The sequence below is a fragment of the Nerophis ophidion genome, linkage group LG01 (genome assembly GCF_033978795.1).
Source record: "Nerophis ophidion isolate RoL-2023_Sa linkage group LG01, RoL_Noph_v1.0, whole genome shotgun sequence".
NCBI classification, from domain to species: Eukaryota; Metazoa; Chordata; class Actinopteri; order Syngnathiformes; family Syngnathidae; genus Nerophis; species Nerophis ophidion.
In genome coordinates, this window is record NC_084611.1 from 81,483,751 (window position 1) to 81,508,464 (window position 24,714).

At 41.8% G+C, this 24,714-nt stretch overlaps 2 protein-coding genes across 2 annotated transcripts; both read right to left on the minus strand.

Annotated features, from left to right (window-relative positions):
* Positions 1-1,171: 1,171 nt before the first annotated feature.
* Positions 1,172-4,682, minus strand: si:dkey-30k22.5 (lecithin retinol acyltransferase family protein). The gene is made up of 2 exons (XM_061883365.1): positions 4,144-4,682; positions 1,172-1,756 (listed from the first exon to the last, which is right to left on the minus strand). The coding sequence occupies exons 1-2, from the start codon at positions 4,627-4,629 to the stop codon at positions 1,601-1,603; spliced, it is 642 nt and encodes a 213-aa protein (XP_061739349.1). The 5' UTR covers positions 4,630-4,682; the 3' UTR covers positions 1,172-1,600.
* A 313-nt stretch (positions 4,683-4,995) lies between these two features.
* Positions 4,996-10,602, minus strand: lrata (lecithin retinol acyltransferase a). The gene is made up of 2 exons (XM_061913108.1): positions 10,040-10,602; positions 4,996-5,368 (listed from the first exon to the last, which is right to left on the minus strand). The coding sequence occupies exons 1-2, from the start codon at positions 10,562-10,564 to the stop codon at positions 5,216-5,218; spliced, it is 678 nt and encodes a 225-aa protein (XP_061769092.1). The 5' UTR covers positions 10,565-10,602; the 3' UTR covers positions 4,996-5,215.
* Positions 10,603-24,714: the final 14,112 nt, after the last annotated feature.

Here is a 24,714-nt window from a genome sequence, read left to right on the forward strand (position 1 = left end):
CCCTCTCTGCTGGCCTAACATAACCAGCAATCATAATCATATCTAAAAATAAAAGTATTTTTTTATTTACTTTCGCTAAATATCTAAAAGTATTCATATTCTCTTCATTGGGCTCTTTCCAGCGCTGTTGTTTTATAGTTTATAGAGTTTTTATCCAATCAGAATTTAGCTATCTTATGTTACCATACTGTACCAAATCTGCCACAGGCCTTCAGATTCAGCAATGCGAACACTTGGACGGGGACATACAGTGACAGACAGTTGCGATAGCCAATCAGATCATGCGTTGTCAGTAAATTCTTCTGGATGGCGTAAGGCAGATATATAGTGATGTTATGAGCCAGGTAACATAAGAACTCCATTACCCAGGATGCCACAGTAGTAAAGAGCATGCGCAGTAGCCCCGTTTTAGGTTGTTTAATGTAGACATGGCGGGCAGGATGTTTTGGATGAGCCCCTGTGAAGCATACTTGCCAATCCTCCCGATTTTCCCGGGAGACTGCCGAATTTCAGTGCCCCTCCCGGGAGAACCTCCGCACCGTAACACAACATAAACACAACAGAAAAAATACCCAGTCCCCCTTGCAGCACCAACTCTTCCGGGACGCTACGATATACAAACCCCGCCGTAAAATTTAGGAATTCAGCCAACACGCCTTGTCTGCATCTTTTATGATCAGACAAGACAACACATATATTTGCAAGGCCATTTTCAAGAAGGATATTTAAAGAGAAACTACTTCTTGTGAGATCATCTCGGCCAAATCCGGAAGCTAGCTCAGCTGTCAATGAAGTGTGGGTTCAGATATTTTATTTCTTAATTTTTTTCAGGTTTAAAATGTTCTTTGCAATTTTAATTATGACAGTACCACATAAGGTATGTTTTAATTGCTGTTGCGGGTTTATTGATTTTTAAAAACGCCTTAAAAATAACCCGTTTTGTACAATGCCCAGTAGTAAATGTGTTCCTGTATAGTATTTATCCAGCAATGGTCGTTTGGGCACATAAATGATGGTATTTTGAGAGGTAATCATTGAAGTCGGACATCACTGAAGGCCTTGCCCGTGTGTATCTTGATATCCAAGTTGCATAAAGATGTCAGCGGTTAAAAATTATACAAAAAAAAACCCTCCACAAATAAAAAGCTAAGTTTTATTCAAAACAGTTTCAGTAGAAATACAGTTTTAATGGACCAGCATTATCCAATGAATCGCCCTCAGACATCACAAAGACCAACAGGTGGCGCTATAGTTCCCTACCAGTAAGGCCATTCAAGCCAATTAAGAAATGTCCAAGGACAAAAATGGCAACTTAGACAAAAGGGAATAATAAGAAGACAAACCACATAAAAATGTTCCAAAAACTGGCAATTGAGGGAAATGAAAGCATAAAATAAGTGCATTTTTCCAAAAAATAACTTTTTAAAGAAAAAAAGTATATATTATTAACCTAAAATGTGACTTTTATTGAGGCTGCTGAGATGAAGACAGACTAAGAAGGGTTGGGTAGCATACAAAATGAGAATGGGAAATAGTGTAGTAGTACAAAACGCTGCCAACATCTTCGATGACACCAAAGTCTTTATTCCTGTGGGCTGCACTAGGCTGCCATCCAGATGGTGAACGACACCAGCAGAGTGGACAAAACCGTCAGCGGCGTCGCACAGCCCAAACACAGCAAGGCCGCCGCGCCGCACAGCGCCGTCAAGTACGAGCTCATTCGGCTGCACACGATCTTGCGAACTGTTGTGCAGAACTACAGAGAGGACACGAGGGGAGAAGAGTTTGTTAGTCAACCGTGTGAAGGGGGGAAGCTCCAGAGGGCGCCACTTGCTACATTTAGAGACTCCTCCGCTTGTCGCTACAGAAGAGAGTTTGTCTGGCTGGCTTAAAAATATTTAGACTAACAACTTCGATACATCCAGGACCCGCCGATAATCTGTTTTTCACACCTGATGCTTGAAAACAACCCACGGATTTTCAGTCGCCACACGTACACCAAGCTTTGACCTTTCTGTCTTTTGCATGTGAAATCCCTCGTGGACCTCGTGCTCCTACTCTCGAGGCGCCATGCGGCGTGTGCCAGGCCGGCTCACTCCTCCCCCTCCTAACACCCCACAGGTAGCCTGATACAGACTCTTAAGGCTGGGATTATTTAGCTTTTTAATGTTATTTCCTGTGTGTACACAGGAATAAAAACATCATCTCATCTGTTTTCGGATCAATTGAGAAAAAATTCAAGCCTTTAATTGAAAAAACAAATGTTACTTGTAGTTAAAAATGATCAAAATTTACCTTGAAGACTAAATTGTCTTTGATGTTTTTTTATAAACGTTTTTTTGGTTCACTAAAGACCTAAAATCCATCAGTGTTTGCAAAAAAATATGTATTCGATAACGAACATTGAAACTCATTTTTCAAAAACACGTTCAATTGCTGAATACTTAAACCAATCACTAAAGATTTAAATTGTTTTTAAGGTTTATGTGTACACGTTGCGATCATTGAAGACTTAAATTGCTTTCAATGTTTACGAAAACCCGTTTCGATCATTGAACACTTGAACTGATTTTAATGTGTATGAAAACATGTTATGATCATTGAACACTTAAACTGCTTTTATTGGTTCCGAAAAGATGTTATGATCACTGAAAACTTAAACTGCTCTTAATGTTTACATAAACACGTTGTGATCATTGTACAGAACATTTAAACTGTATTTAATATTTACAAAAACATTTTACAATCCTTAGACTTCAACTGCGATTAAGGTTTGCATTAACTCGTTACTGCTTTTATTGTTTACAAAAAGAGGTTAGATCACCGAAGACTTAAACTGCTTATAATGTTCTCGTAAAAAGTTATTATTATAGAACACTTAAACTGCTTTTTATGCTCACGAAAACAATTTCTGATCACGAAAGACTTAAATTGCTTTTAATGTTTACGTAAACAGGTTACAATCATTGAACACCTAGACTGCTTTTAATGTTTACTAAAACAAGTTGTGATCCCTAAAGACTATATTCTCTAATGTTTTACCAGAAGACATACGTTAGGTTTGTTCCAATGTTAACGAAAACATGTTAGGTCTGTCGCACACTCTAAATTGTCTTCCACGATGAGGCGGCGACTTGTCCAGGGTGTACCCCGCCTTCCGCCCGATTGTAACTGAGATAGGCGCCAGTGCCCCCCGCGACCCCGAAAGGGAATAAGCGGTAGAAAATGGATGGGTTTACAAAAAAAAGTTTGTCAGGTTCACTGAAGCCTTTCATGGTTACGCATGTTAGGTTTAGTTTTCAACAAACCTTTCACAAAAAAAGTACACTTATCGTCAGCAATGTTTTACCAAAATGTGTGTTACTTTTGTCAAAGTAACGTACAATAGATTTGTTGACTCTAATTTGATTACAATGAAGCACTCAAGGTTTGTCAAACACTTAATTTGTTAAAAATGTGCTGTTGCTGGAAATTGTCCTTGATGTTTAAGAAAATATGTATATTAGATTCAATAAACACTCTAATCCAGGTGTATCCAAAGTGCGGCCCCAGGGAAACTTTTGACCCTGAGCTTGTTTTTTATTGACCTTTACTGGATTAATATGTTATTAATTAATTTAATGTCAGTGAGGTATGTGCTGCGCGTTTAATGTACAAAATACCAAAGAAGCCCCCAGCATCATTCCATTTTTTCTGAAGGCGACCCTCAGTGGGAAAAGTTTGGACACCTCTGCTCCCATCTGTTTGCGAAAACACGTACGCAAGGTTCATTGATCTCTAAATTTTCTCCGTCCCAGAGTCCTAAATAGTCAAAATGCCTACTGTTTGCTGAAGATTGTAAATTGGCTTTGATCTTTCTAAAAAGGAAAAATAAGTTGATTTAAGATTTTATATTGTTTACAAAAAGTTTACATTACGACCTTTAAATAGTTACAACACTGTATGTTAAGGTGGTCCAAAACTGAATGGTCTTTAGTGTTCACAAAAGGTTTGTTCATTGGGTTTGTTAAAGACCTCTACCACAGTATGTTTACAAAAGTATGTACGTTGGTTTCGTCAAAGACTATTACAAACGATAACGCTGCAATGTGACCACTTGGCGGAAGTACTGTAGTAATAGAGGATGTGTGGTCTTTAAAGTACCTGGTATGTCTGGTAGCTGATGGCCATGCCGTATCTGCAGTACATGACATAGTGTTCACAGTTGTACCACAGCAAGCTGTAGGTGACTGAGCCCAGCAGCTTCTCCGCCCTCCTGGCCACCTCGTCCCCATCCAGCGGGGGCTGGCTGCACACCTTGTCCATGTGGTTGACCAAGATCTTCGAGCCGTATGCAAAGTCCACCACCGAGTCCACCCTCACGCTGGCCACCTTGGCGATGACCCCCATCAGAAGCCGGTTGTTGGTGACCATCTTGGCGATGGCCGACTTGTTCCTGGAGATGACGGGCAGGATATCCGGGATGAGGTGGGCCACGCGGTTGTCGCCCAAGTAGATGCCGAAGTGGGTGAACAAGGTGCGGGGAACCTCCAGCAGGTCCCCGCGCTTGTAGAGGGAGAGGTCATACTTGGAGGAGTCCTCCTTTTTGGAGGTGCTGAAGAAAAAGTTGAGGAGCTGGAAGAGGAACATGACGCCGGGCGATGTGCGGCGACAAGCTCGACACCTACGCCTTTTGTTTATGAGGGACGTGGGCTGGTGCCGGGGAAGTTAGTCGGCTTAGATTTATATTTTTCAACATCTCGGTATGACTCAAATAAAGGAGCTTTCTCTAAGAACTTTCCAGGGTACCTGGAATGCAAGATTCAGGCCTAATTTCCAAGGTATTAAGGTCAAGGGTCCTCATTAGGAACGGCTGGAAAATCCTTATATTGCGAAAAGGTCAGCGATATTGAGCCATCAGATAAACTGCTTTTGTTGGGAGACTTCTAATGGTTATTCAGCATTTTTTAGTAATATTTGTGAGTGTTTCCAATTATTTAGGACAAGACAGACAGGTAAAAATAACACTTTTATTATTTACATCGCAATATTGTACACAACTAAAAAAATATTCACTATAATGCTGAAGAAATAAGCCAGTTATTGTCATTACAGCAAGAAATATCGTTAGAAACTGTGTTAGATGATGCACTAACTTCAAGTTTAGACAAACTACAAGGCACATAGCAAACTATAAACATAGTAAGCGACATGTTTTCAGTCAGAGTACTTTAAATCATCCTGCCATCCACAGAGTGAAGGGAATAAGGATTGTGGGTAACGTCGTGGAAGGAGCCATGCCGAAAAAGACAATGGAGACGATGCCGAGCATTCCAGTGACCAAGATGCTGCGCTGGTCTCTGATGAGTGATTTCAGGTACTCGCAGAACTAGAAGGGGTGGAAATAGCAAGTTATTTATCACATAGCAATACCATGGCAACAAATACAACAATAGCATAGTATAGTTTTGGGACATTTTTACTTGAATTACAAATATTTCAAATCATATTGTTTATTTCCCTTATTGTAATATTTCTCTATTTTGTTTCCATTTAAACCACCATTTTTTTTACTTCGACCTTATCCGACCTCGGATAAGCGGAAGATGATGGATGGATAAATTGATCTCAACTCTGTACATTGCTGCTGGAATTTTAATTTTCCTGAAAGAATCAATAAAGTACTATCTATCTATCTATCTATCACTGCAGGGATTCTCAAACTGTTGTGTAGGCTGGCTTCATCTGGTGGTATGCCAAAGAACCACTTAATTAAATATCAAACCGAGTGTTACTGTTCAAACTGTGTGTAATGTTACAGTGGCCAAAAATATTGTTAAATAAACCTCTGCCTTGTTTTTTAATGAATACTTAGGCCAACTACGCTACTGTATTTTGGTCACTATGGTGGTATTGGGAGAGCCAAGTGTTGTCGAAGTGGTATTTGAAAAAAAAACTAAAAAAAAAAAAAAACTACAATAATGGGGGTGAGTCATCATAGAAATGAAATAGTATTCACATTTAATTCATAATTTACCATTAAAACAGTTCATACTACAGTTAGAAAATCAGATTAATACAAGAATAAAGTAATGTTGGATGCATACATTTTTTATTTTTGTAAATAAAACTGAAAAACTACAAATACTGTATATATAATATTGCAAGAATTACATTTTGCTGGCACAAAGAGAAAGTCGGAATGTTGCAAAAACTAAATCCGAATGTTGCGAATATATATTTGCTGAATACGATTTTACGGTTAAAAGAAGTAAGTCATGATATTTAAAAAGGATGTCTGGATTTTTTGAGAGTAACGTAATTTTACAGGAAGAATGATGGAAGGTTACGTAAAACGTTCTATAAGAAAGTCGTTCTACTTGGAGAGTAATGTCAAAAATTGGAGTCTCACAATAGGTTGGAATGTAAGTCTTATTCCTACAAAAAAAAGTTGGAAAATTACAGGAATACATTTGTTTTATTTGTGAATAAAATTAATAGGTTGAAAAAATGTTTAAAAAACTGAATTGTACTACAACAATAATAACATTCATTATATATGATAAAAGCTGTCATGTTGTTAAAAAGAAAACATGTTGTAAGAATAAAGTATTATTTTTCAGATTGATGTAATAATACAAGATTAAAGTCATTATTATACACAAATAAAGACGATAACTGGAACATTTCAAGGAGGAAATCGTCAAAACATATGATTAAGAGTCTGAACCTACCAATGAAAAGAAAATCGTAATACAGCAATAAAGTTTGAATGTTACTAGAATACAGTTGTAATAATATTCATACTACAAACATAAACGTATACCTGCCGAAAGATCAGCACTGCTGAGGTAACACTGTTCACGTTTTTGTGGGATTATTTTTTACTTTATTTTTGCAAAGTTAATTTTTCTCTCAAATATATACATTTGATATACTTTCATAATATACATTACTACAACCCTTACATTTTTTTTGTAATCACTAGTCCGTCAGGTGTTTATTTTCGACATGACACAAAACTATAGTCATTTCATGAACTGACAACTTCCTGGCTTTAACAACCATTAAAATAACTACAGACTATGAAAGGTGGTAGTCAGCAACAGTTTCTGTTTTAGATCAAGCACAGTAAAAAAAATGAAAGTACTTAATTCTGATTTAAAAATTATTGAATCATAATAAATAAACAAACCAAATAAATCACTCCAACACACCACTAGTACTTTGTTGCACCACCTCTGGCTTTTATACCAGCTTGCAATCTCTGAGGCATGGACTTTACAAGTGACATACAAAACTCTTTATCAGTCTTGCTCCAACTTCCTCTGATTGCTGTTGTAATGAATCATTGTCTTCAATTTCCACCACACATTTAACATTGGATTGAGATCAGGACTATTTGCAAGCCCTGGTATTGACCTTGTGTATCTTTTTTCCAAGGACGTTTTTTTTACAGTTTGTTCTCTATGGGAAGATGTTTTATCACATAGAAAATAATGTCATCCTCCCCAAACATAATTTCCATTGATGGAATCAGTAAAGTGTCCAAAATGTCGAAATAAACTTGTGCATTTATTGTAGACATGCAGTTCCATATCATCAATGACTGTAGAAATGTGCATGTTTTCTTCAGGCAGTCGTCTTTATAAATCTAATTGGAATGGGACCAAACATAAGTTCCAGCATCATCAACTTGCTCAATGCAGATTCGCGATTCATCACTGAATATGACTTTCATCCAGTCATCCATAGTCCACCATTGCTATGCCTTAACCCATTTTAACCTCGTTACTTATGTTCATATGTTAATGATGTTTTTGTTGAGCTTTTCTGTATTTAAATCCCATCTCCTTTAGGCGCTTTCTTAAAGTTCGGTCATAGATGGGGACTCCTGTTTCCCATGTGTTCTTCATTTTCTGTTTTCAAGACATATTGCTTGAAGTTTTCTGTCTTGATGCTTTGTTTTTTTTCTTGGTCAACCAGTATGTTTGTCTTTTACCACTTCCTCATGATGTGTGTACTTGGTCCAGATTTTAGACACAACTGACTGTGAACAATCAACATCTTTTGCGACATAATGTGATAAATGTACCTTCTTGAAGAAGTTTGATAATCCTCTTTTGTTTCAATTGACATCTCTCGTGTCGGAGCCATGATTCATGTCAATTCACCTGGTGCAGCAGCTCTCCAAGGTGTGAACACTTCTTTTTAACTGCAGACTAATGAATATATTTAATCTGTTGCAGGCGTTAGCTGAGAAATGAAAATGTACATGATATTTGCATAATTTTAAACTCAGAATTAAGTGATTCCATAATTGTTATACTCTGCTTGATCTAATAATGAAAAGGTTACTGACTACAACAATGAATATTGTTGATTTATTTTTGTGTTTCTTAAGGCCAGAAAGTTTCCATTTGAAATTATTTTAGTTTAGTGTAATGTATGTTATCTGTTTTTTTCTTCTTCAGAATTATTTTTTGTGGTCTAACTATTATACTGTAGTTTCTATGTTATTAACATGTTATTATGCATACCCACACCCTCACTTTTTCAAAATCACCCCAAAATTGTCCCCATTGTTTGTGCTACACCTGTAATAGTTTGCGCTCCAACCTTTTTTATTGTAGTTTTTATGTTATTAACATATTATTATTCATAACAGCCCCTACACTTTGTCAAAATCTCCCCAAACTTGTCCCAAACGTTTTTGCTATGTTTGTGCTATAAAAATGTCAATAAAATATGTAGTTTTTATACTATTAACAAGGCATTATTTATAACCAGCTCCATAACATAAAAACTATAACAGCGAGACAAATAAATGCAGCACAAAAGTCTGGGACAAGTTGGGGAGAATTTGACACGTTGATAACGTAACAAAACAATTATAATAGTTAGACCAAAATGTTAGGGACATGTCTGGGGAGATTTTGAAGAAGTGCTGCAGGATTGGTTATGAGTAATAACACATTAATAACATAAAAATATAATAGACAAAAGGGAGGTTTTGACAAGGTGGATATGAATAATAACACATTAATAACATTACAACTTCAATAGTTAACCTAAAAATATTTTTTAGTACAAACCAATGGAACAAGTTATAAAGTTAAAGTACCAATTATTGTCACACACATACTAGATGTGGCGAAGTTATTCTCTGCATTTGACCCATCACCCTTGATCACCCCCTGGGAGGTAAGGGGAGCAGTAAGCAGCAGCGGTGCCACGCCCGGGAATCATTTATGGTGATTTAACCCCCAATTCCAACCCTTAATGCTGAGTACCAAGCAGGGAGGTAATGGGTCCCATTTATATAGTCTTTGGTATGACTCGGCTGGTGGTAGCTGGGTGTATAATGTAGCCCTCAAATGTTCATTGGGTGAACACCAGCGTACATTACAGAGAATAATTACTCTGAAATTCGGGAGTCTCCCGGAAAAATTGGGAGGGTTGGTAGGTGTGACGCTGTCAAGCGGCATTCATATAAAACTTGTTGGTCGCACTAACATTAAGTTTTGATATTAAAGTGCGGGCCGCGTGTCTGAGACCCCTGGTTTATACATAGCACAAAGCAAAAAAAAACTCTGTATGCAGTATTATTTCATTATAAATTTCAAAAGAGTTGTGTGGCTCCCATTGTTTTCTTTACTTTGTGAAACGGGTCAAAATGGCTCTTTGAGTGGTAAAGGTTGCCGACCCCTGGTCTAGACTATAAAGAAAATGGCACCCATCTCCTCCCTGTTTGGCACTCAGCATCAAAGGTTGGAATTGGGGGTTGAATCACCAAAAATTATTCCCAGGCGTGGCCATTGCTGCTGCTCACTGCTCCCCTCACCTCCCAGGGGGTGAGGGTGATGGGTCAAATGCAGAGGATAATCTCGCCACACCTAGTGGCTGACTAAATACTTTTTTGCCCCACTGTATTTGAAATACTTGACTTGGTGACTCTAGCTGTAAATATACTCCTCCCCCCCCCCCCCCCACGTCCCGAAATCGGAGGTCTCAAGGTTGGCAAGTATGGTATGATGTGTGCCTAATGTTGTGACTCTACCTGCTCGGTTTGCCTGCTGGCCGCGCGTGCATATCTGCAGTGGGTGACAAAGTGTTCACAGTTGTTCCACAGCAGACTGTAAGGCACACTGCCCACCAGCGCCTCCGCCCTGCGCGCCACCTCCTCCCCGGGCAGCGCCTTCGCCGCCGCGCCGCCGTCCATGCGGTTCACCAGGATGCGCGAGCCGTACGCGAAGTCCTCCAGCGTGTCCACTCGCACCGAGGCGCACTTGTACACGCAGCCCACGATCAGCCGCTTGTTGGTCACCACGGAGCGGAGGAGCCGGCGGTCTTGCGTGAGCATGGGGAGGATATCCGGGATGAGGTGCGCCACCTTGTTGTCGCCCAGGTAGATGCCGAAGTGCGTGAAGAGAGTCCTGGGCACCTCCAGCAGGTCCCCCCTGCGCAGCGGAGGTCCACGCTGCGTGGGTCGGTCGGGCCCCTGCACGGACTTGGCCTCGAAGAAGACTTTGAGGTTGCAGAGGAGGGAGAGCTTCTCCACCAGGAACGCGAACAAGTTGATCATCTTGACGCTCTCTCATGTTGGATCTGATCAGCCCTTTTTATTAGGGACGACACTGAGAACCCACCCACGAACCCACCCAGCCTCCCCCACACACGCGTGGTCCCTCGCACGTGCCTGCATCCCCCCCCCCCGCCCCCCTATCCAATAAACACACACACAGAGGGTCTTTTGGCGCCAACACATATTGCACTAATTAGGGTCAGCACTGTAGCATTTGCGACACATGCACGCTAACAAGCTTAAAGCATAAAGTCACGTTTGTTTGTTTTTCTTGCAAAAAAAAAAGAAGAAAATATTAAGTATGGCTTTCAAAAATGTAAACGCCACAAAAATGCTTCGACAACAAGAGCTTATATTCCGCCAACACATGCTGCTATTGTTGTGTTGCCAAACTCAGACACAGTGGGGGGAAATACTTGTTCTCCAAGTAATTTGTGCAGATGTGGATGAAGTTTATTAGTTGGTCACTGCGAGGAAAATATGCAGTTTTATACTTTTATGGTAATTGATGATGCAAAGCCAGAAAAAGGTGTTTTAACGGTTGTTGGTCGGTTGGTGTTGGTCGAGAACACATGCCTGGAATTAAAATGCGTCAATTAAGTACCTTATATTTTCTTACTAAATGTATTAATTTTTACCATGAAAGAATAATATATATGTACTGCGTGAAATTGAATACCTTTTTGAACTTTATAATGTCCAATATTGCAACAATATTATATAAAACATACTTTCTAAGAAAAATATTTTAAGATAAAATTGATATATTTTTTACAGCATATTACTGTAAATTGAAGAAACTCGCACAGTTTGTTTTTTATCAATTCTGTCAGCTGCCTGTATTTTACCCTAAAATCTACGGTTGTTGTTTATACAGTGAAATTACTGTAAATGGAAAGTCTTTACTATACATATATATATATATATATATATATATATATACACACACACGTATGTGAATGTATGTATATATGTATTTAATATATATCCATCCATCCATCCATCCATCATCTTCCGCTTATCCGAGGTCGGGTCGCGGGGGCAACAGCCTAAGCAGGGAAACCCAGACTTCCCTCTCCCCAGCCACTTCGTCTAGCTCTTCCCGGGGGATCCCGAGGCGTTCCCAGGCCAGCCGGGAGACATAGTCTTCCCAACGTGTCCTGGGTCTTCCCCGTGGCCTCCTACCGGTTGGACGTGCCCTAAACACCTCCCTAGGGAGGCGTTCGGGTGGCATCCTGACCAGATGCCCGAACCACCTCATCTGGCTCCTCTCGATGTGAAGGAGCAGCGGCTTTACTTTGAGTTCCTCCCGGATGGCAGAGCTTCTCACCCTATCTCTAAGGGAGTGCCCCGCCACACGGCGGAGGAAACTCATTTCGGCCGCTTGTACCCGTGATCTTATCCTTTCGGTCATGACCCAAAGCTCATGACCATAGGTGAGGATGGGAACGTAGATCGACCGGTAAATTGAGAGCTTTGCCTTCCGGCTCAGCTCCTTCTTCACCACAACGGACCGGTACAACGTCCGCATTACTGAAGACGCTGCACCGATCCGCCTGTCGATCTCACGATCCACTCTTCCCTCACTCGTGAACAAGACTCCTAGGTACTTGAACTCCTCCACTTGGGGCAGGGTCTCCTCCCCAACCCGGAGATGGCACTCCACCCTTTTCCGGGCGAGAACCATGGACTCGGACTTGGAGGTGCTGATTCTCATTCCAGTCGCTTCACACTCGGCTGCGAACCGATCCAGCGAGAGCTGAAGATCCCGGTCAGATGAAGCCATCAGGACCACATCATCTGCAAAAAGCAGAGACCTAATCCTGCGGTTACCAAACCGGAACCCCTCAACGCCTTGATTGCGCCTAGAAATTCTGTCCATAAAAGTTATGAACAGAATGGGTGACAAAGGACAGCCTTGGCGGAGTCCAACCCTCACTGGAAATGTGTTCGACTTACTGCCGGCAATGCGGACCAAGCTCTGGCACTGATCATACAGGGAACGGACCGCCACAATAAGACAGTCCGATACCCCATACTCTCTGAGCACTCCCCACAGGACTTCCCGAGGGACACAGTCGAATGCCTTCTCCAAGTCCACAAAGCACATGTAGACTGGTTGGGCAAACTCCCATGCACCCTCAAGAACCCTGCCGAGAGTATAGAGCTGGTCCACAGTTCCACGATCAGGACGAAAACCACACTGTTCCTCCTGAATCCGAGGTTCGACTATCCGACGTAGCCTCCTCTCCAGTACACCTGAATAAACCTTACCGGGAAGGCTGAGGAGTGTGATCCCACGATAGTTGGAACACACCCTCCGGTCCCCCTTCTTAAAGAGAGGAACCACCACCCCGGTCTGCCAATCCAGAGGTACCGCCCCCGATGTCCACGCGATGCTGCAAAGTCTTGTCAACCAAGACAGCCCCACAGCATCCAGAGCCTTAAGGAACTCCGGGCGGATCTCGTCCACCCCTGGGGCCTTGCCACCGAGGAGCTTTTTAACTACCTCAGCGACCTCAGCCCCAGAAATAGGAGAGTCCACCACAGATTCCCCAGGCACTGCTTCCTCATAGGAAGACGTGTTGGTGGGATTGAGGAGGTCTTCGAAGTATTCCTTCCACCTATCCACAATATCCGCAGTCGAGGTCAGCAGAACACCATCCGCACCATACACGGTGTTGATAGTGCACTGCTTCCCCTTCCTGAGGCGGCGGACGGTGGTCCAGAATCGCTTCGAAGCCGTCCGGAAGTCGTTTTCCATGGCTTCCCCGAACTCTTCCCATGTCTGATTTTTTGCCTCCGCGACCGCTGAAGCTGCACACCGCTTGGCCTGTCGGTACCTGTCCACTGCCTCCGGAGTCCTATGAGCCAAAAGGACCCGATAGGACTCCTTCTTCAGCTTGACGGCATCCCTCACCGCTGGTGTCCACCAAGGGGTTTTAGGATTGCCGCCCCGACAGGCACCAACTACCTTGCGGCCACAGCTCCGATCTGCCGCCTCGACAATAGAGGTGTGGAACATGGTCCACTCGGACTCAATGTCCAGCACCTCCCTCGTGACATGTTCAAAGTTCTTCCGGAGGTGGGAATTGAAACTTTGTCTGACAGGAGACTCTGCCAGACGTTCCCAGCAGACCCTCACAATGCGTTTGGGCCTCCCAGGTCTGTCCGGCATCCTCCCCCACCATCGCAGCCAACTCACCACCAGGTGGTGATCGGTAGAAAGCTCCGCCCCTCTCTTCACCCGAGTGTCCATAACATGAGGCCGCAAATCCGATGACACAACTACAAAGTCGATCATGGAACTGCGGCCTAGGGTGTCCTGGTGCCAAGTGCACATATGGACACCCTTATGTTTGAACATGGTGTTTGTTATGGACAAACTGTGACGAGCACAAAAGTCCAATAACAAAACACCACTCGGGTTCAGATCCGGGCGGCCATTCTTCCCAATCACGCCTCTCCAGGTTTCACTGTCGTTGCCAACGTGAGCGTTGAAGTCTCCCAGTAGGACAAGGGAATCACCCGGGGGAGCACTTTCCAGTACTCCCTCGAGCGTTCCCAAAAAGGGTGGGTACTCTGAACTGCTGTTTGGTGCATAAGCACAAACAACAGTCAGGACCCGTCCCCCCACCCGAAGGCGGAGGGAGGCTACCCTTTCGTCCACCGGGTTGAACTCCAACGTACAGGCTTTGAGCCGGGGGGAAACAAGAATTGCCACCCCAGCCCGTCGCCTCTCACTGCCGGCAACGCCAGAGTGGAAGAGGGTCCAATCCCTCTCGAGAGAAGTGGTTCAAGAGCCCTTGCTGTGCGTCGAAGTGAGTCCGACTATATCCAGCCGGAATTTCTCGACTTCGCGCACTAGCTCAGGCTCTTTTCCCCCCAGTGACGTGACATTCCACGTCCCAAGAGCTAGCTTCTGTAGCCGAGGATCGGACCGCCAAGTGCCCTGCCTTCGGCTGTCGCCCAGCTCACAATGCACCCGACCTCTATGGCCCCTGCTATGGGTGGTGAGCCCATTGGAGGGGTGACCCACGTTGCCTCTTCGGGCTGTGCCCGGCCGGGCCCCATGGGAACAGGCCCGGCCACCAGGCGCTCGCCATCGTGCCCCACCTCCGGGCCTGGCTCCAGAGGGGGGCCCCGGTGACCCGCGTCCGGGCGAGGAAATCTGGGTCCATGATGTTTCTTCTTCATAAAGGTCTTCGAGCTGCTCTTTGTCTGATCCCTCACCTAGAACCTGTTTGCCTTGGGAGACCCTACCAGGGGGCTTTATGCCCCCGGACAACATAGCTCCTAGGATCATTGGGACACGCAAACTCCTCTACCACGATAAGGTTCCAGCTCAGAGAGGAGTATTTAATATTTAATATATTTAATATATATATTTATTTATTTAATTATTTAATATATATATGTATGTATATATATACATACATATATATATGTGTATGTATATATACAGTACATGCACGTATATATATATATATATATATATATATATATATATGTGTGTTTGTATATACTGTATATGTATGTATATGTATATAAACATGTATGTATGTATATATATATATATATATATATCCATCCATCCATTTTCTACCGCTTATTCCCTTTTGGGGTTGCGGGGTGCGCTGGCGCCTATCTCAGCTACAATGGGGCGGAAACGTGGTACACCCTGGACAAGTCGCCAACACAGATAGGCAGACAACATTCACACTCACATTCACACACTAGGGCCAATTTAGTGTTGCCAATCAACCTATCCCCAGGTGCATGTCTTTGGAAGTGGGAGGAAGCCGGAGTACCCGAAGGAACCCACGCATTCACGGGGAGAACATGCAAACTCCACACAGAAAGATCCCGAGCCTGGGATTGAACCCAGGACTGCAGGACCTCTGTATTGTGAGGCAGACGCACTAACCCCTCTGCCACCGTGAAGCCCTCTATATATATATATATATATATATATATATATATATATATACACATATATATATATACATGTATGTATGTATATATATCCTTCCATCCATTTTCTACCGTTTATTATATATATATATATATATATTAGGGGTGCATGGTTGTCCCCATACTAATATGTTGTTACCGGACAAAGTTAGTTTGTCTGGTAATTAGCATGTTGGTTAACTGTCTGTTTGCTGCAGATTCCAGTGAAGCCATATTTGAGGCTTGCAATCCTTAATCGCGTTCTTTTTTTTTTTAGACAATCTGTCTGCACACCCTATGTTTCACAACTTTGTACAGACAGTAGCACTGTAGATGTTTTAATCCGTTTGCTCAATTCTGACAGCTGAAAACACTTCAAAAGTTACCCATTTAGCTTTAGCAGAGATTTTTGCCAATATTATCTCGATTAAGTTTACAATACAGAGGCTTCCGTTGTATTTTGTTAGTTTAACCGTTTGGTTTTCCATTGTAAAAGAGCAGTTTATTATTTTGTATACAATTCATTCTGGATGTCTCATTTCAATTTTTTGTCTGTATGGATGTGAAATGATTTTAAATGTAATTCATTATGGTCTTAAAGTCTTACATCTGACATGTTAAAACCTGCAGAGACCCTGTTATTTATTTGTACACACACAAAGGGCCCTATTATGCAAAACCAACTTTTCTTACCTATTGGTACCTGCTGTTGTATATTTGGTATCTACACAAGTTATGAAAAATTTGAAATCAAAACATGGAGGCACCGCAGAGATATTTATTTTAAAAAAACCTTGCCTTCCTTTTTACTTCCTCCAAGAGAGCTGTGGGGCAGACTAGCTCATACATGTACATGCATCCTTTGCTGTTACCACTTCTAATACAAAGTTGCGAAAAGTTCAAACCTTTTTTTGTCAGTAGGCTCCACATGGAAGCGCTAAACACTACAACGTGGCTGACGGGGAGAACACACAGTCAAAGTGGAGGCACATAAATAAGACCATCCATAAAACCCCGCATCCTGAAGAAAGTCGGAGAGCAGCTTGAAAACGGAAAAAATAACCAATGCAATATTTTTACCAAAGAACCACCATTACATAGACCACAAGGAAGTGAAGTGAAGTGAATTATATTTATATAGCGCTTTTTCTCTAGTGACTCAAAGCGCTTTACATAGTGAAACCCAATATCTAAGTTACATTCAAACCAGTGTGGGTGGCACTGGGAGCAGGTGGGTAAAGTGTCTTGCCCAAGGACACAACGGCAGTGACTAGGATGGCAGAAGTGGGAATCGAACCTGCAACCCTCAAGTTGCTGGCACGGCCACTCTACCAACCGAGCTAAACCGTGTTTAAGTGTTTTAAATGTCCCTTTTAAGATATGATTGACAAGTAGCACCCCAAATACCATTGCAATATATGTGGATATTTTAAGCAAATATAATGTCAAAATACCAAAACGATGAATAAAATAACAAACTTTATGCAAAACACCTATCGATTTCATCATTTTTTTTAGATCTACGTAAAGTTTGTTTGTTTAGAACAGGGGCTACTTTTCAAATGACCAAGTCGAGGTGATTTACCTCATCTTCATATATATCCATCCATCCATTTTCTACCGCTTGTCCCTTTCAGGGTCGTGGGGGTTGCTGGAGGCTATCTCAGCTGCATTCGGGTGGGAGGCAGGGTACACCCTGGACAAGTCGCCACCTCATCGCAGGGCCAACACAGATAGACAGACAACATTCACACTCACATTCACACACTAGGGCCAATATAGTGTTGAATATATCCATCCATTTTCTACCGGTTATTCCCTTTGGGGTCGCGGGGGGTGATGGTGCCTATCTCATCTCAGCTACAATCGGGCGGAAGGCGGTGTACACCCTGGACAAGTCGCCACCTCATCGCGGCTGTGCTGCCCTTGTTGAATATAATAGATTATATACACACATAAAAATAATATATATATAAATATAATATATGTGTTGCATATAATATATTTATATATATATATTATTTATATGTGTATATATATATATGTATAACTTATATTTATTTATCTATGAAACAGTCGTTTACTATTAACATTTTAAAGATGTTGAATAAACATACAGGCATGTTTAACACATATATTATTTATGCATGTTCGAAATAAACTCAAACCATAATATATAGATTCCCTTCTTTCATTAAGACAAGAATATAAGTTGGTATATTGCCTGATTCTGATGACTTGCATTGATTGGAATCAGACAGGTTTCACAGTTGTGCTGATAACGCCCACATTTTCGAATTCACACAAAAAAGTCATCCTCTCTGTCCAATACCACATGAAAGTGGTTGGTTTTTGGCATCTTTGTCCAGCTTTCATATTAGTTTGTATACACTTTACAGGAAATACATTGACGGCAGCCTCCGAAGCCTGCCGGCTTGTGCGCGCTCGCTTTTTGAGACTGATTTTGTCAGGGCAGGCAGGATAGAGCAGCACTTTTATTGTGAAGACAAGAACTGTGCGGTCGGTTTTTAGGGTTTTGAGAGCAGGTGCGGCGCGACAGTCTGTTGGATAAAAAGTGTTTCTCGCCTTCCTGTCAGTCGTTGTTTTCTTAATACCTAGCTCGCTGTAACCAGCGTCATCTCACAAGATCCTCGGTCCGTCCGGAGAATGTCAATCGAGTGACGAAAGTGACGTCATAGTGAAGATTGATGATCGCTAATTTTTAGGACTATGTCTTAATGCCTGGCTAGTGATTGACTGACACACTTTCTGAGTTTGGTGTAATGCAGGGGTCTCAAACACACGGCCTGCGGGCCAATTGCGGCCCGCGAGACGTTCATTTGCGGCCTGCACCATGATGGGAAATTTTAATGTTGGTGCGGCCCGCTAGCTTTATATGAAAGAGGCTTTACAGCGTCATTCTTGCATACTGTAGATTTTTCAGGGAGACTCCCAATTTTTAGTGTTCCTCTAGGGGTAATCATTCACCTGAATTTAAATGATAAATAAATAAATGGGTTGTACTTGTATAGCGCTTTTCTACCTTCAAGGTACTCAAAGCGCTTTGACACTACTTCCACATTCACCCATTCACACACGTTCACACACTGATGGAGGGAGCTGCCATGCAAGGCGCTAACCAGCACCCATCAGGAGCAAGGGTGAAGTGTCTTGCTCAAGGACACAACAAACGTGACGAGGTTGGTACTAGGTGGGAATTGAACCAGGGACGCTCGGGTTGCGCACGGCCACTCTTCCCACTGCGCCACGCTGTCCCTCCAACAACGTTCACTCCAACAACAACTTTAAGGGAACACCGTGGGGGCACTGCCTTTAGCGTCGTCTACAATCTGTACTAACGGCGTGCCAGTCCAGCCACATGTTGTATTTAGCCGCTGCAGACGCAGTAAGCGACTGCAAGACATAGTTGATCAACAGCCACACAGGTCACATCGAGGGTGGCCGTATAAACAACTTTAACACTTATACAAATATGTGCCACACTGTGAACCCACACCAAACAAGAATGACAAACACATTTGGGGAAAACATCCACACCGTAACACAACATAAGCACAACAAAACAAATACCCAGAATCCCATGCAGCCCTAACGCTTCGGGCTACAATAAAAACCGCTACCCCGCCCCCTATTGTAGCCGGAAAAGTTAGGACTGCATTGGATTCTGGGTATTTGTTCTGTTGTGTTTATGTTGTGTTACGGTGCGAATGTTCTCCCAAAATGTGTCAACCTTGTTTGGTGTGGGTTCACAGTGTGAATCATCGCATAATTACACAGTAATTATGCGATGAAAAGAGACGACTTTTAGCCGTAAGTGGTGCTGGGCTAATATGTCCCCTCCAACCAATAACGTCACAAACACACGTCATCATCTGCGTCATCATTCCGCGACGTTTTCAACAAGAAACTGCGCGGGAAATTTAAAATTGTAATTTAGCAAACGAAAACAGCCGTATTGACATGTGTTGCAATGTTAATATTTCATCATTTATATATAAACTATCAGACTGCGTGGTCGGTAGTAGTGGGTTTCAGTAGGCCTTTAAGGTGGTTGGTGTAAAGCCAGATACAATTCATGATTCCCTGGTGTGTCAAATCACTCCTCAGTATGTTAGCCAAGTATTTCTAAATAAACATTAGTGGTATATTATGATTATATTGCTCCACTTCTTGAAATGTATCCGTAAGGAACTTTGAAATCCACATCTGTACAGACTCAAGCACGTGAGAGGGTAGGGACAGATTTATTTGAGCTTGCACATTTTGTTGTAGAATGTGAAATTGACTCTCATTTAGATCGGTTTTGCAAATTAAAAAAAGATTGGAAACATTTACTTTTAACTGTAAAACACCCCTTAGTTATTCAAACTTTACTCTTGAGTTTTTGACAGTTGGAAGAGTTCTGTTCCTTAACTACATACCAAAAACATAATTTAATTTTTGTGTAATTAACCCAAAATATGAATCTCGATCTTAAAGGGAATCTCACATTACATTTTTTTTTTCTGTATACTGCTTTCATTCACTTAACATCTATGAATGTTAAGGCTGTCTTTGACAAGGATTTTCAAAGTCTTATCCGGTCAAATGTGGGGAAAAAATGTTGTTTACATCAATTGCGTTCATCATGTCTCTGTAATAAATCGGTTCTTGTTAACATTAATCTGCGTGCCGGTTCCTGGTTCCACGTCTCGACCTTTGACAGTGTTCCTGCCAAGGAAGCGTTATTGATGAGGCAGGAGTTGAAGATGAAGTTCTGCTAAAAGTTGGTCACTTCAATAGCGGTGAAGATAGCGCCAAGATTAGCTGCCATGTTGTTGTGAGCATTGTTCTCCCTTAATCCAAAAACAGAAATCTTGCTCTATCGCCACAACATAATATTAGAAAATAACACAAACACTCCACTGAGATACTTATAAAGCATGGATACGACTAGATTTAGCTTGCCAAAAATATGTACAATATGCTTTAAACAATAATAATAATTGAAGCATGACGACTGTAAATGTACATTCCTTTTCAACCTTAAATTCAGTTTTAGGTATTTGTAAACTGTAAAATGTAAAAAATATTTTGGCCAATGTTTTCATTGCACTACAATGAAATCTATGACATGCGATCTGTATTTAAAGGCCTACTGAAATGAGATTTTCTTATTTAAACGGGGATAGCAGGTCCATTCTATTTGTCATACTTGATCATTCCGCGATATTGACATATTTTTGCTGAAAGGATTTAGTAGAGAACATTGACGATAAAGTTTGCAACTTTTGGTCGCTAATAAAAAAGCCTTGTCTTTTCCGGGAGTAGGAGACAATGTGCGCGTGATGTCACGGGTTGTAGGGATCCTCACATTGTTTATAATCATAGCCTCCAGCAGCGAGAGCGATTCGGACCGAGAAAGCGACGATTTCCCCATTAATTTGAGCAAGGATGAAAGATTCGTGGATGAGGAAAGTTAGAGTGAGGCACAAAAAAAAAAAAGCGGCGGCAGTGGTTGCGTTTCAGATATTAAACTCATTCACTAGGATAATTCTGGAAAATCCCTTATCTGCTTATTGTGTTAATAGTATTTTAGTGAGATTCTAAAAGTCATACCTGAAAGTCGGATGGCTGTGGTGAACGCCAGAGTCTCTGAGAGAAGCCATGGATGAGCAAAGATCACAGCTGATTTTTTGACAGCTGCTGCAGTAGGTGCCATAATCCACTGAAGTCTCCAGTAAGAGCTGACTTAATATCACAATCTTCCCATCCAAAAACTGCTGGTTGATGTAGAGAAACATGTTCGCTTGACCGCTCTGTGTTAAAGCTTCACAACAAACAAACACGGGCTGTGTTTCGGTGCTAAAGACAGCTGCAATCCACCGCTTTCCGCCAACAGCATTCTTCTTTATAGTCTCCATTATTAATTGAGTAAATTGCAAAAGATTCAGCAATACAGATGTCCAAATTACTGTGTAATTATGCAATGAAAAGAGACGAATTTTAGCCGTAAGTGGTGCTGAGCTAATATGTCCCTTCCAACCAATAATGTCTCAAACACGCGTCGTCATTCCGCGACGTTTTCAACAAGAAAACTCCGCGAGAAATTTAAAATTGTAATTTAGTAAACTAAACCGGCCGTATTGGCATGTGTTGCAATATTAAGATTTCATCATTGATGTATAAATTATCAGACTGAGTGGTCGGTAGTAGTGGGTTTCAGTAGGCCTTTAATATTTCAGATACTGATTTTGCTCAATTTTGATTGACACACATCAAAATTTTGCAATATGTATTAAAAACACCCCTCAATACAATGCAATGCAGATTTGTACAATAAACTATGATTACAAGTAACAAATATGGTAGGGAGGCATCTAGGTCAGGGTGATCCCTTCTGTATCAAATTGGGATTAGACTGTGAAACTAATTAGCTGTTAACAATGCAAGATGCCTGGAGGGCCGACAGTAGTCAGCCTGTCTGGAGGAGAGATGGGGATGCCAGAGGGGGGCTCAAACTTGAACTTTCACAGAGGAGAGAAAAAAAACACTCTTTGTCCAGATTACCTCAATCCTGTAAAGTTTTCACGACACGCTCATCGTTTGACCCAAAAGAGAAAAGAACATCCTCCTCTTGGCAATCCCACTGACCCACATATTGTTTAGACTCCCCATCCCACCGCCCCTGATTCTGAAAAACAGGAATGATGAGCAGCTTCTATTCCAGGCTGTGGGAAAGCAAGCATAGTGGAGCGTGCAGGAGTGAGCAAACATGTACAGTACAACTGACAGCCGAGCATTACACGCATCTCCCATTTGTTTGTCTGCTGGGTGTGATCGCACTTTATAACACTTTATGCTGACCCAATATTGACTTGAGTTCACCTCTGAATACACTTTGGACCGTTTTCTTGACTCTAACATGACCTTTTCGCTTCAAAGACATGAGTTTTACTGCAAGGAATTTACTGCCAAAAGACTACAATTCTGTCCAAGAATACTTACCGCACATTCTGTGCATAAGTGTGATTAGTTCGGCGGTGGGTTCATTTGTCATTAAATAGCAGGATTACGCTAAAACCTCCAACTAGGACTACCACCAAACCTTGTGGAGGGGTGGCATGTTTTCGGCAGCAAGAATCTTGGTAAAAGTGTTATAATGTGTAAAATGAAGTGGCAGGAATGTTTAAAGGGGAACATTATCACCAAACCTATGTAAGCGTCAATATATACCTTGATTTTGCAGAAAAAAAGACCATGTATTTTTTTAACCGATTTCGAAACTCTAAATGGGTGAATTTTGGCGAATTAAACGCCTTTCTGTTTATCGCTCTGGAGGGGATGACGTCAGAATTTGACGTCGCCGAGGTAATACGGCCGCCATTTTCAATTTCAATCCATTGTAAACATTGGGTCTCAGTTCTGTTATTTTCCGTTTTTTCGAATATTTTTTGGAACGTTGGAGACATCATGCCTCGTCGGTGTGTTGTCGGAGGGTGTAACAACACTAACATGGAGGGATTCAAGTTGCACCACTGGCAAGAAATCTGCCGCCAGACCCCCATTGAATTTGCCAGAGTGTCTTCGCATTTTTCCGGCGATGCTAAGACAGACATGGCACAGAGATGTATGGATAACCTGCAAATGCATTTGCAACGATTAAGTCAACGAAATCACAAAGGTGATTTTTGTTGATGTTGTTGACTTATGTGCTAATCAGACATATTTGGTCACGGCATGACTGCCAGCTAATCGATGCTAACATGCTATGGTAATCAATGCTAACATGCTATTTACGCTAGCTGTATGTACATTTGAAACTACATACCCACATTTAATGCAAAACAAACACTTACCAATCAACGGATTTAAGTTGCTCCAGTGTCACAAGATGCGAAAGTCCTGATCGTTTGGTCCGCACATTTTACCGGCGATGCTAATAAGGCAGCCATGCTATGAGCCACTTCATTAGGTACACCCATGCTATGGCCGAATAGCGTCAATAGCTATTTGCTCAATATCTTCAATTTCTTCTTCAATTTCGTTTTCGCTATCTGCCTCTATACTCCGACCATCTGTTTCAATACATGCGTAATCTGTTGAATCGCTTAAGCCGCTGAAATCCGAGTCTGAATCCGAGCTAATATCGCTATATCTTGCTGTGGTAACCGCCATGTTGTTTGTATTGGCAGCCCTGTATGACGTCACAGGGAAATGGATAGTGGTTTCGAAGATAGCGAAAATAAGGCACTTTAAAGCTTTATTCAGGGATATTCCGGGACCGGTAAAATTTTGAAAAAAACTTCGAAAAATAAAACAAGCTACTGGGAACTGATATTTATTGTTTCTAACCCTTTTGAAATTGTGATAATGTTCCCCTTTAAGATAAACACACTTAATGTAATTGAACCCAAGCTTGATGCTCAAATGTTCTTATCATATTTATTATCACAAACATGTATTTTAAAGGCCTACTGAAATGAGATTTTCTTATTTAAACGGGGATAGCAGGTCCATTCTATGTGTCATACTTGATCATTTCGCGATATTGCCATATTTTTGCTGAAAGGATTTAGTAGAGAACATCGACGATAAAGTTCGCAACTTTTGGTCGCTAATAAAAAAGCCTTGCCTTTACCGGAAGTCGCAGACAATGACGTCACAAGAGTGAGGGCTCCTCACATCCTCACATTGTTTATAATGTGAGCCTCCAGCAGCAAGAGCTATTCGGACCGAGAAAACGACAATTTCCCCATTAATTTGAGCGATGATGAAAGATTTGTGGATGATGATATTGATAGCGAAGGACTAGAGAAAAAATAATAATAATAACGATTTTTAAAAAAAAGGCAATTGCTTTGGGACGGATTCAGATGTTTTTAGACACATTTACTAGGATAATTCTGGGAAATCCGTTATCTTTCTATTGTGTTGCTAGTGTTTTAGTGAGATTAAATAGTACCTGATAGTCGGAGGGCTGTGTCCACGGGTGTCTTGACGCCAGTCTCTGAGGGAAGTCGACGGCAGCTGCAAGGACGGCGCAAGCTCAGCTGATCGCCGGTAAGAGGCGACTTTTTACCACAATTTTCTCACCGAAACCTGCAGGTTGACAGATGGTCGGTAACCATGTTCGCTTGATCGCTCTGATCCATAGTAAAGCTTCACCTCTGGGAATTTTAAACAAGGAAACACCG